At 45.5% G+C, this 14,865-nt stretch overlaps 1 protein-coding gene across 2 annotated transcripts; it reads left to right on the forward strand.

The window, feature by feature from the left end:
- Positions 1-15: 15 nt before the first annotated feature.
- CUNH19orf47 (chromosome unknown C19orf47 homolog) lies at positions 16-13,526 on the forward strand. Of its 2 annotated transcripts, XM_089478844.1 has the most exons (10): positions 16-97; positions 2,039-2,122; positions 3,654-3,741; positions 4,259-4,373; positions 4,599-4,680; positions 5,278-5,412; positions 8,779-8,931; positions 9,703-9,773; positions 10,302-10,739; positions 11,215-13,524. In XM_089478844.1, exons 2-10 carry the CDS (start codon positions 2,104-2,106, stop codon positions 11,230-11,232), a joined length of 1,119 nt encoding a protein of 372 aa, XP_089334970.1. In that variant the 5' UTR covers positions 16-97; positions 2,039-2,103; the 3' UTR covers positions 11,233-13,524. The 2 variants fall into 2 exon arrangements, with proteins under 2 accessions (XP_089334970.1, XP_089334968.1); XM_089478842.1 differs by having other exon boundaries at positions 10,302-13,526.
- The last annotated feature ends 1,339 nt before the right edge of the window (positions 13,527-14,865 follow it).

A 14,865-nucleotide genomic window follows, 5' to 3' on the forward strand; every position in this document is an offset into this window, starting at 1 on the left:
CGGGCCGTTCCTGACCTAGAACTTCCGGTGTGGCCTGTTGGAGCTCCAAAGCGGTTGAGGAGGGGGCGGCGGCGGCGGTTGAGACGAAGGCGGCTGGGTAAGAGGAGAGGGGCTTCGCGGCTGCGGAGTTAAAGCGCTTTGACACCGCTTTGGCTGCCATGGCTCTTGTTACAGAACCAGGGGATTTGGGGCTTGGCGAGGCAGCAGAGCTCTCGCGGAACAGGCTGCAAACCTCAAATCCCAGGAGTCTGTAGGATGATGATGATGATGATGATGATGGGGAGGAGGAGGAGGAGGAGGATCATGTTGAGGAGGGAGCAAGCTTGTTTTCTGCTGCTCCAGAGAACAGGAACCTGAGCAATGGATGCAAGCTCCAGGAAAAGAGATTCCAGCTCAACATTAGGAGGAGCCTCCTGACAGTCAGGGCTGTTAGTGGAACAAACTCTCTTGGAGAGTAGTGGAGGTCTTTAAGCAGAGGCTGGATGGCCATCTGTCAATGGGGGAGAGTTCCTGCATGGCAGATGAAGGGGGTTGGACTGGATGGTTGTTGTGGTCTCTTCCAACTCTATGATTCTATCATCATCATCATCATCATCATCATCATCATATTTCTGGGTACCGCACCAGACTTCAGATCCCAGGAGCCTGTAAACCTTCGCTACATGACCCTAAATTTTCCCTCTCCAGATGGCGTTGGACTGCAACTCCCAGCATTCCTCTCCGCCACCAAAGGCTGCTAGGAGTTGGGATACATGGGTCATATACAAAGCCATAGCTTTGCCCACCTGCCCTTGACTTTGACGTGAGATCAGCTTAATAGTTGAGTGTCCAGCCGCCCCTTCTTTCTTGAAATCCGCACTCTTGACTATTATCTTTATTTGTTGAAAGATTAATTGGTATTAATTTTACTGATGTGTTTTTATATGTATTTTAGGTATTGGTGTATGCATTTTAGTGGACTGTATTCTTCTGAAGATGGCAGCCACAGATGCTGGCGAAACATCAGGAATAAACTCCTATAGAACATGGATACATATCCCAAAAAACCCACAAAAAAACCTATTATTAATATTATATTCACGGAGGGGCTACCTCAGTTATTCTCAATGGGGCGCACCCTCGAGATGCATGCGCTCACGGAAATGCACCCCATTCAAACCTATGGGGCTTGCGTATTTGCAAGTCCCTGTTTTGGCTTAAGGGTCCGGAACAGATCCCCCCCTCCGAAAATGAAGGACCAGGTGTATATGGCATCTTAAGGCACAGTTTTCTTTTAATATATACATACATATATATATATATATATATAGGATCCTCAAGATCAGGGGTAGGCAACCTTTTTGAGCCGGGGGCCGGATTGCTGTCCCTCAGACAACTGGGGGGCCGAAGCCACAAAATAAATAATTAAATAATTTTTTTAAAAAATTAAATATATAAATAAACCGGGACAAATGTAGGACAAAATTTTCAAATGGAGTACATATTTTTATAAAAAATAGAGGACACATGAAAAATTTTGCTGATTTTTTTAAAAATGTTAATATAAATACATGTTTCTGAGGCTTCTATACACAACTGCCCCCCAAAGGCCCTGGCGGCAATTGGCGGCAGGACCGGGCTGGGGCCGGTCCCAAGGCCTCGCCGGGCCGAATCCGGCCCGCGGGCCGCAGGTTGCCTACCCCTGCTCAAGATGTTGTGGGACTCCAGCTCCTGGCAGCCTTTGCCATTACATTCGGTGGTGAAGGACGCTGGGAGTTGCAGTCCAATGCCATTTGGAGAGCCACACTGACTCCTGCTTTAGATGGTGATGGACTTTGAGTCCAGTTATTCCTGATTTTGCTGGCTGGGATATCTGGGATTTATTAGTTATTTCAATAGCAGAGGATTCCCAGCCCTGTTCTAAGGCATTGACATGGCTCCTCCTTTCTGCTTCTGGGTGAGTGGCTGGCTATTTTGGCTGCATGAGTCCTATGGCTGGCATGCCAGTCCGACTGTAGCAGCGCAGCTGTTTCATTTGGGTATTATTACCTCACCGCAGGCGTTCCGGCGGCCAACAGAAACAACCTCGCTGTCCCTTGCCTGTGTCTTCCTGAGTTTGCCACAATGGTGTCCGTCACAATGGGTAAGGCTGGTTTCTCTTTTTCTCTTTCTCTGTGTGTATTTGAAAGGGAAGCCAGGCAAATGAAAATATAACAGAGGACCCAAAGTGTGGGACAGAACCAGCCAGTGACAGTGCTTCAAAGTATAGGACCTCTCTTCTTTGTTTGTGGGTTGGCTGGCTGCTGAGCTGAGCTGAGCTTTAGACAAGTAGCAGCAGCAGCTGTGTATTTGAAACATTTGAATCGGGAAGCTCACTGAGGACTGCTTAACAAAGGCCCCATACAGACAGGCCAAAATAAAGCTGCTTTGGGTCACTTTGGAGGTATGCTGTTTAAATGATGCATGCGTCCTAAGAGTCCGGAAGCTGCGCCAGGACTAGATCGTGGCTTGCGGATTCTTAGTATGCATGCATCATTTAAACCGCATACCTCCAAAGCGACCCAAAGCAGCTTTGTTTGGCCTGTCTGTATGGGACCAAAGATACCAGAGTGGCAGCTAAAGGGGGAGTAGGATGGAGTTAGGAAAGGACACCCCCCAAAAAAGAGCCTTGATACAAAATCCATACTTTGGCCCTATACAGACAGGCCAAAATAAAGCTGCTTCAGGTCACTTTGGAGGTATGGTGTTTCAATGATGCATGGGTCCTAAGAGTCTGGAAGCTGCACCAAAGCTGCACTCCAGTCCTTAGGACTGGAGCGTGGCTTTGGTGCGGCTTCTGGACTCTAAGGACGCATGTATCATTGAAACAGCATACCTCCAAAGTGATTTGAAGCAGCTTTATTTTGGCCTGTCTGTATCAGGCCTTTGTTATCTTTGACTTGATGGCGCTTGCTGAACAGCAAGGGTGAGGGGCTTGAGTCCTGAGATGAATCCAGCTCTCTGGGCTTTCCTACATGGCTGTACCTCCTTTCCTATGGCATCATCATCTTTAAATTAAAAGCTGCATAGTACAAGCATAGATAAAACAGATAGCTACTTGGAAAGTAATGTTTGGCTCAACTGAGTCTCAGTAACTTCATTGTTGATATTGCTTATAACTTTAAGGGGATGATACCTAGACTGTGTGACCTTTTTAACAAAATGACAACAGACACATGAGAACACAAAAATGAGCTTAAAGTCAGTCTTGTGGGAATCTGTATCAAATCATATCCACACGAAAGTTTGCTCCTCAAACCTTTTTTGATTAATCTGAAATTTGAGTTGAGAAAGCTAGTTAAATTAGTGATATTGAGCATTTGTTTCAGATTTGTAGAAGTAAAGGTTCAGGATCACGTCTGTGTTGGAAGGACTATAGTCTTCAAGCCATTCATTGTTGTATATGGTTGGAATGACCAATTATCAGTTCCTTTTGAGATCTAGTAATTCAAAAGCTCTGCTGTTCTGACAATGCTGATAGTGAAGGACTCCAATTTTACCTGTCGGACTCAGAGATGTCCCTTACTTGTACAATTTTGGCTGTCTGTCCCCTTTGCCTACCTTTTATGTGATGTCCAACATCAAGGAAGATATTATTTTGCCTAAGAGTGGTTTCGTTTTTGTCTTTTTTTAAGCTACATCAGAATGGATTCAGTTCTTCAAAGAAGCCGGGATTCCCCCAGGACCTGCTGTCAACTATGCTGTCATGTTTGTGGATAACAGGTGAGGCTGTTGAGAAGTAAAACTACACTGAAACAATTTTCTGTTATGCTTTCTGTGCTTCTACTGCAACCTGAGAGGTGGGTTTTCTGGAGCTCCCTGGCAATGAAATCTGTGACCCCTAAAAGCCATCATGGATCCCATGGCAGGGAAGATCTAGCAGCCCTGCATTCCATATGAAAGCATGTAGTAATAGTAGTAGTAGTAATAATAATAATATGTATGTGTTAATGCTACTGGTACTTTTTGGTTCTTAGAACTTGTCAAGACAGGCAATCCATTGCCTGGTTGCCTATGCTGTGAGATGTTTTTCTGCTCTTGGGTTCAGGACCAACTTCCTTCTCCCCTTAAATCCTCCCTAAGGGTGTCTGAAACAGTCTTGCTTATGCCTGCCTATCCTGTTCAGAGTGTTGGCAAACCATGATGGAGAGCTGGGGGGTGGAAAGAGAGAGAGAGAGAGAGAGAGAGAGATACTTTATTGTAAGATTCTCCACCATCACAGCCCAAGTGTTTCCTCTAGGATCCAGAAGAATATGCTGATGGACCTGAACAAGGAGATCATGAATGAACTGGGCATCACCATAGTTGGGGACATCATTGCGATCCTCAAGCACGCCAAAGTGGTGTATAGGCAGGTAGGTTCCTCTTGGAGCTTCAGTCACATCTGTGAATGAGGAGCTGCATTTTCCAGAGCTGGAAGACTCTAGCGTCCTGATTTTGCTCCAGTAACCTGAGCCAGAACTTTTCTTAGTTCCTTCTTGGTTCCTGCTATACTTGTTTGAGAGATTATGGTATATTTATGGGAGGATAAGCAAAGGTTCAGCTTCTTACCGCTGTATTGTGGCATTTTCTGCCTGTAGGAAATGTGCAAAGCCGCAACAGAGTCGGTGGCCTCTAATCAAACCAACTTGCAGTCTGAACTCCGTAGAAATGCCAACAGTGGTGAGTAAGGGAAGTACAAGCGGTTGACAGCACAGATTTCCCCAAGACTACTGCTGTTTACTGAATTGCTTTGATACTTCAGTGAGGCTGTGATGCTGATAAGTTCAATGGTATATGCATTCATCCATTCATTTTTCCAAAACAATATTTTTAATGCTATGGATAGTTTAATTGCATTTTAACAATTTATTTATATGGATTTATTTGTGTCTTTGTGTGTGCTTTTATCTGTATTTGTTCTAATTTTTTTAAACTTCAGTCACAGTTTTGGGGAAAAGGCAGTATATGAATGCACTACTATTACTACTAATAATGGCACATTCAGGTGAATGTTTGAGGAGCTTATTGTCACAAAACAGTATGTGGGCTCCTAAAAGCTACTGTTAAAGCACCATCAAACTTTTCCCAGCTAATAAGGTAGCTTATTATATTGTTTAAGTTTAATTTTCACTGGTGTATGTACATACATGAGCTGAATGCCTTGAGTATATTGTACTGAAAGTAGGGGGGAAATTGTGAATAGATAATAGTCCCACTCCCAATTCTCACAGTCCTCTGTGCTTCTGCTTCGCCACTTTGTCCTTACTATTCCTGCAGCGGCCACCCGGATGATTGCAAACAGCTTAAGTCGAGACTCTCCACCTTCTACTCCTGTTCGGAGACCTGACAGCACTGCCTCCAAAATTTCTGTCACTGTGTCCAACAAAATGGCAGCAAAGAATGCCAAAGCAGGTGAATGAGAGGGAGGTGGGATGAGAAAGAGTGGTGGTTGTCGGGCAGTTTTTTGTGTGTTTGCTGTCATGGGACAACTTATAGAATCATAGAATCATAGAGTTGGAAGAGACCGCAAGGGCCATCCAGTCCAACCCCCTGCCATGCAGGAAATCTAAATGAAAGCATCCCCAACAGATGGCCATCTAGCCTCTGTTTAAAGACCTCTAAGGAAGGAGACTCCACGACACTCCGAGGGAGTTTGTTCCACTGTTGAATAGGCTCTGTCTCTCTCTTTGACTGCCAGCTGGGATTTGACAAGGTTCTTGGGCTGTGAGGAGGGTGTCTATTTATTCGCTGCTGCTCTAGGTCCAAGTCTAGTAATGTTAAGTTACAGGAGGGTAGATTTTGCTTGAACATTAGAAGGAACTTCTTTACAATAAGAGTGGGCAGTGGGACCAATCGCCTAGAGAGGTGGCTGGGTCTATTTCTCTGGATGTCTTCAAAAAGAGGCTGGACAGCTCTCTGCTGGAGATACTTTAGCTGTTGAATGGGGTGGAACTTGAGGGCCTGTGGAGCCCCTTCTAACTCTACGGTTCTATGTTCTACTTCCCAGCCTCACTCTCAAAACTGCAGGCTGAGCAAAGAAAATAATGCTGTTGTACCTCTCCCTAGGACTGACACAAAAGCAACAAAGAAGGGCTGACTGTGATTGCCTGTTGCATAAGAATCACTCTGCCAGAAAATATTATCTGAATTATTCAGCTATATAGGAACCTGGTGCTTTGGAATTGGGATGGGGGCGGGTACTGTAACAATAATGTTGTTATCTGCCATTCTCCTCAGAATTACTTAGATCTGCTTAAATTTATTTTGGCTTCTTGCTGAGGGATGGGAAGAGGCGGAAAGAATGTGTGTCAAAATGTTTATGATCTGGAAAATCAAAGCCTTTGGGGAAATGTCAGTTTCAGTAAAGCAAGAAATATCACAGGGCCCATTCACATTACAAAAAACATCGGTTCTGAAACCGATTCAATCACGTGAAGTTCCTACTCACCCCGAATCTCACACAAGCGAATCAGGAGCTTGCACACCCGTTCCGTGTTAAATGGCCCCTAGCGCGGGTCTTTTGAAATCGGCGCAAATGCCGTTTCTTTTTAAAAACCCCGGGTCCTGGGAATGAGAACTTTGCCTCGATCACGATCGAGGCAAATTGAGGGAGGGATTTAGGTCAGAGGGTGGGCAAAGGGCAAGGCATTTCCTCCCCTCATCGGAGGGGAGGGGGAGGAGGAAAGAGCCCTGAGAAGAAGGGCTGCTGCTGGGCAAGAGCAGGCAGGGCTCCTGGCGCCGGGAGGAAGGGGATGCTCTCCTCCTCCTCCTCCTCCTCCTCCTCTTCCTCCTCCTCCTGCTCTCCTGCTGGCCCCTGCTCCCTCCGGGGCCATTCAAGGCCGCCTCTCTTGCTGGGGGACTTGGCCAACCCCAGGAGGGCACATTGTATGCCCACGGAGGCAGCCGCTTCCAGCCTGGAGCCTGGCACCCAGAGAGGGGCTCCCCTGAGAGCCAGCCTGGCAGCCAGGGGATGGCGGGAGGAGGAGGAGGAGGGTCGCTGGCCAGGCAGCAGCAGACCTCCAGCAGCTGAAGCAGGGAGAGAGATTCCTCTCTGTGTGTGTGTGTGTGTGTGTGTGTGTGTGTGTGTGTCAGAGGGAAAAGGGGGGGTGGTCTACTTCCCGCTCCCGCAGCCTCCCCATTGCTCTTCTCCCTCATGATCCCAAGGCTGGAAGGGATCCCCAAGGGACATCCAGTCCAACCCCCAATCAAAGCAACACCCCCCCCCTTTTCAAGCAGCCTCTTTTGACCATTTATGCGCATTTTTGACCATTTATGCGCATTTTTTGGGGGGTGACATGTCTGTGTGCTTGCTTGTGCTTTATTTCCTCTTGCTCCTGGATTATTTATTATTATTATTATTGTTGTTGTTGTTGTTGTTGTTATTGTTATTATTACTGTTATATGCGGATGCTACAGTCAGAATGCCTGCACTGCATTTCCCCTTTATTCCCAATAAATTCCCAATAAATCCCCATGATTCCATGGGTTAGAGCATTCCCGCCCCTCATCGGAGGGGAGAGAGAGGAGGAAAGAGCCCAAAGGGTGGATGCTAAGGGTGACAGGTGGCAAAAGGGGAGCCTGGGCTGCATAGGGCTGGGGGTGGGGGGGGGAGATGGAGAAAGTGATGGAGGAGGAGGAAGGAGGAAGAGGAAGAGGAGGATTGCCAAGGCTGGGGGATGTAGGGAAATGGATGCAGCAGAAGCATTTATGCGCATTTTTTGACCATTTATGCGCATTTTTGGGGGGGTGACATGTCTGTGTGCTTGCTATTTCCTCTTGCTCCTGGATTATTATTATTATTATTATTATTATTATTATTATTATTAATGCGCTGCATTTCCCATTTATTCCCAATTGATTCCATGAGGTCACTCTCTCTCAGCCTCAGTGGAAGGCAATGGCAAAGTGTAAGCAGGAGGAAAGGGGTCAGTTCAGCAGAGGGGGAAGCTACAATGTTGCAAAAGACCTCACTTACAATCAGTGTTACATTTTTAAACAATTTTTTGGAGCAAAGGGAAAGCTACAAATGTTGCTTTTAAAAGCATAAAAAAATGCATGACAATTCCATCCTTTGCCTGGGACGGGGCAGATCTGACCCAAATGCCCACAGGTTTATAAAAAAATTAACCCTGTGCCTGGCTCTTTAAAAAAAGGGAGGAGGGGGAGGACACTTTCCGATGCCCTGCAAAACGTCACCATGACAATCGCTTGATTGACAGCGGCCACCTCGCCGGCAGACAGAATGCATTCGATTTCTGTCAAAATGCATTCGATTTCAAATTTGTAGTGGGCACTTGCTAACGGAGCGATTCGGGGGAGGGGCATCCGGATCATCCCAGTTCCCTCCATGTCTTTTAAGCCAGTATGAATGGGGCCACAGTCTTGCTTTGAGGGAAGGGCAGTGTCAGAATGTACTGCTGTATTTTGAGTTTGTCATTGCATATCTCTCTGCTCCCCTCTAGTGGCTAAATTGAGTTGTTCACCTGGAGAGGTTGTTGAGTTGACCCACTGTATAGTCCACTGTTGTGAGAATGCAGCTGCTACTGTTTACCTGGGTCCTCCTTAATCTACTGGGAGCCGAAGAAAGAACAGAAGAAGGCACTGCAGCCTCTGTGCTAGCAGGGCTTCAGGCATTTGAGCTGGAAAGCCTTATCTATTATTCTGCCCAGCAGTTTGAGATCCTTGGTCTTTTGTCTTCATGGACATGCTCAAGAGCAATGCTCACCTGGAGCAGGACTTTGTGGTGAGCTCACCCTCTTTGCTTCTGTCCCCTTGCAGCTGCAGCTCTCTGTAGTCCTGGAACTGAGAACTCCACGGTCCCAGTGAAACGGCGCCGTGTCACTGCAGAGATGGAAGGGAAGTACATTGTCCACATGCCAAAAGGAACAACACCCAGGACCAAGAAGATCCTGGAGCAGCAGGCAGCAAAAGGTACTTTGGTCACATCCCTGTGGGGATGACAGGGCAGGTGTCTTTTAAAATTAGGAAATAGAAGGAGAAGAGTATGTGGCTGGCTTATAGTGGGGTCAACATTTTATGATTACAGACCAAGATAAAACAGTGAGAACATAGTTTGAGCAAAAATGGGAAACAAAGCAGATTTATAGTTTTTTATGGGGGGTTTTGGGCTATTTGGCTGCATTCTAGAAGAGTTTATTCCTGATGTTCACCAACATCTGTGGCTGGCATCTTCAGATAGGAAAGAAAGTGGAAAGAATGTGGAATCCAGAAGTAGGGAAAGCAATAGTTGGTTTGGACATTTGTACTATAATTTGTGGCTAAAGGAACAAACCATGGCTAACCTAAATCATGGTTTACCATGCATGGCATGGTAGCCTTTTTCTGGGTTTAGCTCAAAGTGCTGGTCAATAAATGTCTTGAGATACAGATATTTAATAACCCATCTACTTTGATTAGTGAAATAGGATTTTCTGCGGTTCATGTAACTTTTACTGTTTTTATTTTTACTTTAAAATTTGTCATGGTGCTTTAGAGGCTTCTTGGTGAAAGATACAGTTACATACAATGTAGGTTAGATATGTATGTACTATGAAAGAAATATAAAAAGTATAAATGCATATATATCCATATCTGACTCTAATTTTTGTTTGAAAAATGCCTTTCCTCGTATTCACTTTGTTTGTCTTATCTGAGTGTTGTGTCTTTTTGGCTTTTTTCATCCTCTTCTCTGATCGATAATAGGTCTACAGAGAACCTCAGTGTTTGACCGACTTGGCGCAGAGACCAGTGCAGACACAACTACAGGAAATAAAGTAAGAGTGGGACAGTGGTGCCTCTTTTATCTTTGGGGGTTCTTCTTTTGAGTTGGTTCCAGGATTCCTCCAAAGGGGGAGACAGATTAAAAAGGGAAAGGTGTGGTTGGCTTTTTGACCTGTAGATGTTTGTGCTACACTGAGGGGATGTTGGATTGCAACCCAAGAATGTAGCTGTACCCACACACCCCTTGCTTGACAACTTTCAGCCAGAGAGAGGAGGGAATATGGCCTGGGCCCTTTGGCCAGAAACTACAATAGCTTAGATGCTGCAGGGGTTGGCCGCAGTCACAAGGAAGCCTTTACTGTTATTGTTGCCTCCCCTCCATGCCATATTTTTAACAAGAAACACACAAAATCATGCTTGCACACAAAATCCAGGTCATTTATTGTTGCACTCCTCTTGTACAGCTTTAGAAGGCTCTGCTTTGGATCTTATCCTCCAGGCATAAAGGGGGAAAGCGGGACCCCAGGGTATTCCCCTGGAGCCTGATGTTCCACTTCTGACCCAGTCTGGTGTCTTGGCAGCCCACAGGAGTATTCAGCCGGTTGGGGGACATGCAGGAGGCAGAGGAGGGCAAAGCAGCTGAGAGTGACGATGATGATGACAGCTCCGTCCTGCAGTACGCTGGAGTGCTGAAAAAATTCTTCAAGCCGCCCAAGCCCAAAGGGAGCTCCAAAGCCGGGGTGACGGTCAAAGCAAAAGCCACCAGCTCTGAGCCCAAGGTAGCAGTTTCTGCTTCCCCCTCTCCTGCCATCCAGCGGCTTGGAAGCAAGGGTCCAGCCAGCCCTGTGGCTCCTGTCAAGGAAAAGAAGCCAGAGTTGCCCCCGCCTAGCCATGTTGCCAAAAGATTGGGCAAGCGTTCTTTGCCCACTGAAGCCCAGGACAGCAGTGTCACCAGCTCTAAGAGCAAGCCTGACTCCGGATTCCGTGTCACTATAAAGAGAACTTTGGGGAGCACAAAGGTAAGCAGCACCACGGAGGCCCCCAGCGCCCAGATGGACAACACAGGGACAGTCAGTGTCTTTAAAAGGCTGGGCAGAAAGACTGTATGAGCCCAGCCTTGCCCATCTGTCACAAGCATGTTGTGGAATCCAGACAATTTGAAATCAATACGTGTGGTTTCTTTCATTTTCACTTATGGCCTGCTCACCCTTCATGTCTGTTTCCACCACAAATGAGCTACTGTGCTACTTCTGGGCTCATCAGTCTTGGTAAGGACTTGTTCTGTGAAGTTACTGGTTGGTTCTGCAGGTCTGTTAGAATGACCTCAGCCCCTTCCTGTGTGAGCAGGGATCAGGGGAGTGGGATCGATATATGATCAGTACTAGAACCAGGGGATAAGAGTAGATAGAACCTTAGAAAGGAAGCAAGGTACCCTTGGGTAACACTGAGAGGACCCTGAACACCCTTTTCTGTTGTTGTTTTTTCTCTCTGCAGGTCTTTACACCTTCCTAGGAAGTAGTGTCTCCTTGAGGGACTCCGTAAGAGAGGCAGACAAACAGGCAGAGGCCCCGGGCTTGTGAGATGCAGGAGAGGCCTTTTTCTATGTTCTTTCTCCCATCTTTTCCTCCTTCTATCCCTGAGTTTTCATCTGCTGGCTCCTGGTACATCTATATTCCAGGAATGGCAATTAAATAGTTACTGGGTAATTCCTTTTAATGGACACTGGACCTGTGCACCTGGCAAATGCTGCCCCCATAACAAATCTTATCATGTGTTGGAAATAAGAGAATTCTGGTTGCTTCTCTTTAGGTTGCCATTTTCTTGTACTCCCAAGGGGAGAGATTTTCTTTAGCTTTGGGTGTTGCCTGTTATATATGGGATACAGTTCAGTGGGGATCATCATAGCTTCACTTGTTAGAATTCCTTTCTGGGTTGGTTCCATTTATCTTGCTCAGTTTCCTGAAGTTCCCTACTCTGGTTGCAAGGCTTGGAGTGAGTGGAAGTGTAAACTTCCCCCCTTCCCTTCCCTTTCTTTTCAGAGTCCTTTCAATCACTTCCTGAGGAAACCAGAGGCACTGTCAGATTGGAAATCTTGAACATTATTTTTGGGGGATGCCCCCATTCCAAATCCCACAGCAATCTGACAGTATATATACATGCATTATTGCATAGATATCTGGCTGTCAGTATTTGGTGAGTTGGGAGAGGCCAGTGGCAGTAGAGTTGGGCAGAGAACACTTGTTGGACTATCCTAGATAGCTTCTAGTGTTCCCCCTCCCCAGCTTGCCTTCTGTTAATTTTTAGCAATCATATGTAGATGAAAAGGGGAGGAGTACATTGCTGGATTTAGGTTATCAGTTCCTCTAACCTTGATCTGAAATTGGTGGTGGTTTGTTATGTAATTCTTTAATCCCCAGAGAGGCTTTGGAGACACATGGGTGGTCCTTGTAGAAGGAGCCATACTTGTTTCTTAATTTTATATGCATGGTGCTTCACAATGCAGTTGTGTAGGGGCTCTGCTTTGCAGGTTGCCATTCTGTCACAACACAGTTCAGTAGTGCCTGATGGTGGTTTGTGTGAGTGATGCAACCATCTACCTGTTGACATGTAAGTTTAGGGAGAAGGTTGACTATTGTTCTGATGGCAAGCAGGCTGTGTAAACCCATTCTTTCTCCCTCCCTTCTTTCCTTCCTCCCTCTTTTTGTCTCTCATCACCCAGCAAGCCCCACTGTAAGGCAGCAGGATATTACTGCCTTACTGCGTGGCTAGTCTTTCCCTCTTGGCCTTTCTCTCCATCCTGTATCCTACAATCCATTGCCAGGGCAGCATCCCTTGAATTGGCTTCTGATTGGTCCTAAGATAGAGGCCACTGACTTTCAATGCCCTGCAGCATCTTTGACCTTATTTCAAGCTAAACATTTACTTCCCTGAATTCTGCCATGAACTGTTGGAGAATGTGTTTCTTTTTTATTCCTTAGAAGTAAAGCAGTGGCCCTGTTGGACTGCTGGTATTTTTAAACTTTTATTGAGTAAATTTAGTAGGGCTGGAAGAGTTAGAAAATATGAATGGTTTGGGTTTTGTTTGTTTTTTAAATCAAAGAAATTTGGCTGTAGCCTTGCACTTTTTTGTAGTCGTTTGTATCCAAGATGGGGGACGGCTCTTCACTCCTGTTGACTGAATCTGTCATGGGCCTCTCCTGCGTTTGGGAAACCGTGAGTATTCTCTTGCAATAAAAGTGTGTCTCCTCTTCCATAGCTCAGACATCTCTTTTGGGATTCCTATAAAGGGAACCATGGGGTCCTTAATGCCTATTTCAGGGCTCAAGATGCTTACAATTGGAATTGCTGCAGAAATTTCCACTGCCACTCTAGAACAGACCTATACATATACAAAATGTGCATTTAAACTGAATCTGATTATTACAGGAGGGTCAGTCAGGTAGTATTCATGGGTAGAGGGGAGCCACTTTAAAACATGTTCACTGTTTTGACACAATGAAATTAACTTTTGTTAGACAAGCCAAGATAAAGTATTGGCAAGACAGATGCTTTTAAATGCATCCTCCTTCACTGTCAGTCCAAGACTTCTAATTCGTTATTGGGCCTCAAATAGTTACAAACCACCTATAATGTGTAATAAACACACTTAATTCTGAGGATCTCACAAAGCAACTTTTGATAATTAGATTAGAAATATGGGGCGGGATGGAAGTATCCCCTTTTGTTTGCGGCTTTGAGCTCCTTAGAATAGAAACACAGTAAAACATTTTATGTCTTTTTAAAGCCATATCAATTGTATTGTTTATCATAGAGGTATTTGTAAACTCAGCAGGACTGTAGTAATAAAAGGTTTGGCATTGCCTACCCCATCTTGTGCCACAGAGAACAGAAAGATGGCTTGATTCAGTCAAGGACAGCAGCATCATTTCCATTATGGAGATCCAATACTGACTTCTTTCATCTACCCATTGAACTCACCTTGGAAGATAGATGGGGAGAGGAGGCCCAATCCCATGGCATATTTGGGCAGAGGCAAAGCAGTGCTCTTTGTCAGAGGAGCCTAGGTGCAAGCCTATTACAAATATACTTCAGTTAACGAAACAGATGTGATCCTGGGCATTACTTCTCCAACAAAAAATTTGGTACCCAAGACAGAATGGTTAGGGACAGGGGTTTTTTTGCACCACAAAAAAAGAACCAGTTTTGGCATACGTTTTATTCAGAACTTGGAACATACATATGTGAAATGGAGCAACAACCAGTACGCAAAAACATTGTGAGCCTTCTAAAGATCACTCGATTTCTTCCATTACATATCCAGATAGGTTTTACTTTCCTTAGACTGCACTTTTCTTATGATTCCCATTTTGGTTTCTGAGTTTATAGGTCTCTGCTATGCAACTTATGGCAAGCCCATGAACTCCATAGGGTTTTCTTTAGCAAGGGATACTCCTTTGCAAGTTCCTTCTGAATTACATTCTACAGCACTTGGTATTTGTTGGCAGTCTCCCATCCAAGTACTAACCAGGCCTGACCCCGTTTAGCTTCCAAGATCAGATAGGGATCTGGTGCCTTTAGGCCATGAAGGAAATACTCTATATGCGCCACTATACGTCGACTTCATGTAAAAGTCGAGGGCAGGCTTTGGGGCCAGAATTATGGCTTTTGATATGACTTGTGGATAAGTCAAGGGCACAACTTTGCTTCATCCTTTAGATCTTTTCTTACATGATCCTAAGGGAAACATTGCCGAACAACGGATAAGTCGGCTCTGATTTCTAGACTTACACAGCGCATGAGTATGAACAGTAGTAGTGCCACTGTATTCTGCTTTGGCCAGATCTCCCCTGGAACATTATGTCCAGTTCTGGGCCCATAGACCAAGGGCAATATAGACAAGCTGGAATATGTCCAGAGGAAGGTGGCCAGCCTGGAAACGAAGCCTCATGAGGAACAACTTTGACTGGTGACATGATGGCTATCTTTAAATATCTGAAGTGATGTTCTGTAGGAGATGGAGTGAGCTTGTTTTCTGCTGTTCCAAAATGCATCAGAGGAAGTAGGCTGGAGTCTAGGAAAGCTCATGCTGCCAACTTCTTTCCTTCAGCCAGTCTCAAAGGTGTCTAAACATCGAAGGACCAAAGT

Source organism: Sceloporus occidentalis, unplaced genomic scaffold, assembly GCF_023333645.1.
Source record: "Sceloporus occidentalis isolate IW3139 unplaced genomic scaffold, rSceOcc1.0.p SCAF_13, whole genome shotgun sequence".
NCBI classification, from domain to species: Eukaryota; Metazoa; Chordata; class Lepidosauria; order Squamata; family Phrynosomatidae; genus Sceloporus; species Sceloporus occidentalis.

Excerpts from the sequence above, each read along its gene's own strand:
- CUNH19orf47 (XM_089478842.1), top strand. Across the intron at positions 4,681-5,277 it reads CCGTAGAAATGCCAACAGTG|CGGCCACCCGGATGATTGCA; the intron begins GTGAGTAAGGGA and ends CTATTCCTGCAG. Across the intron at positions 9,774-10,301 it reads ACACAACTACAGGAAATAAA|CCCACAGGAGTATTCAGCCG; the intron begins GTAAGAGTGGGA and ends GTGTCTTGGCAG.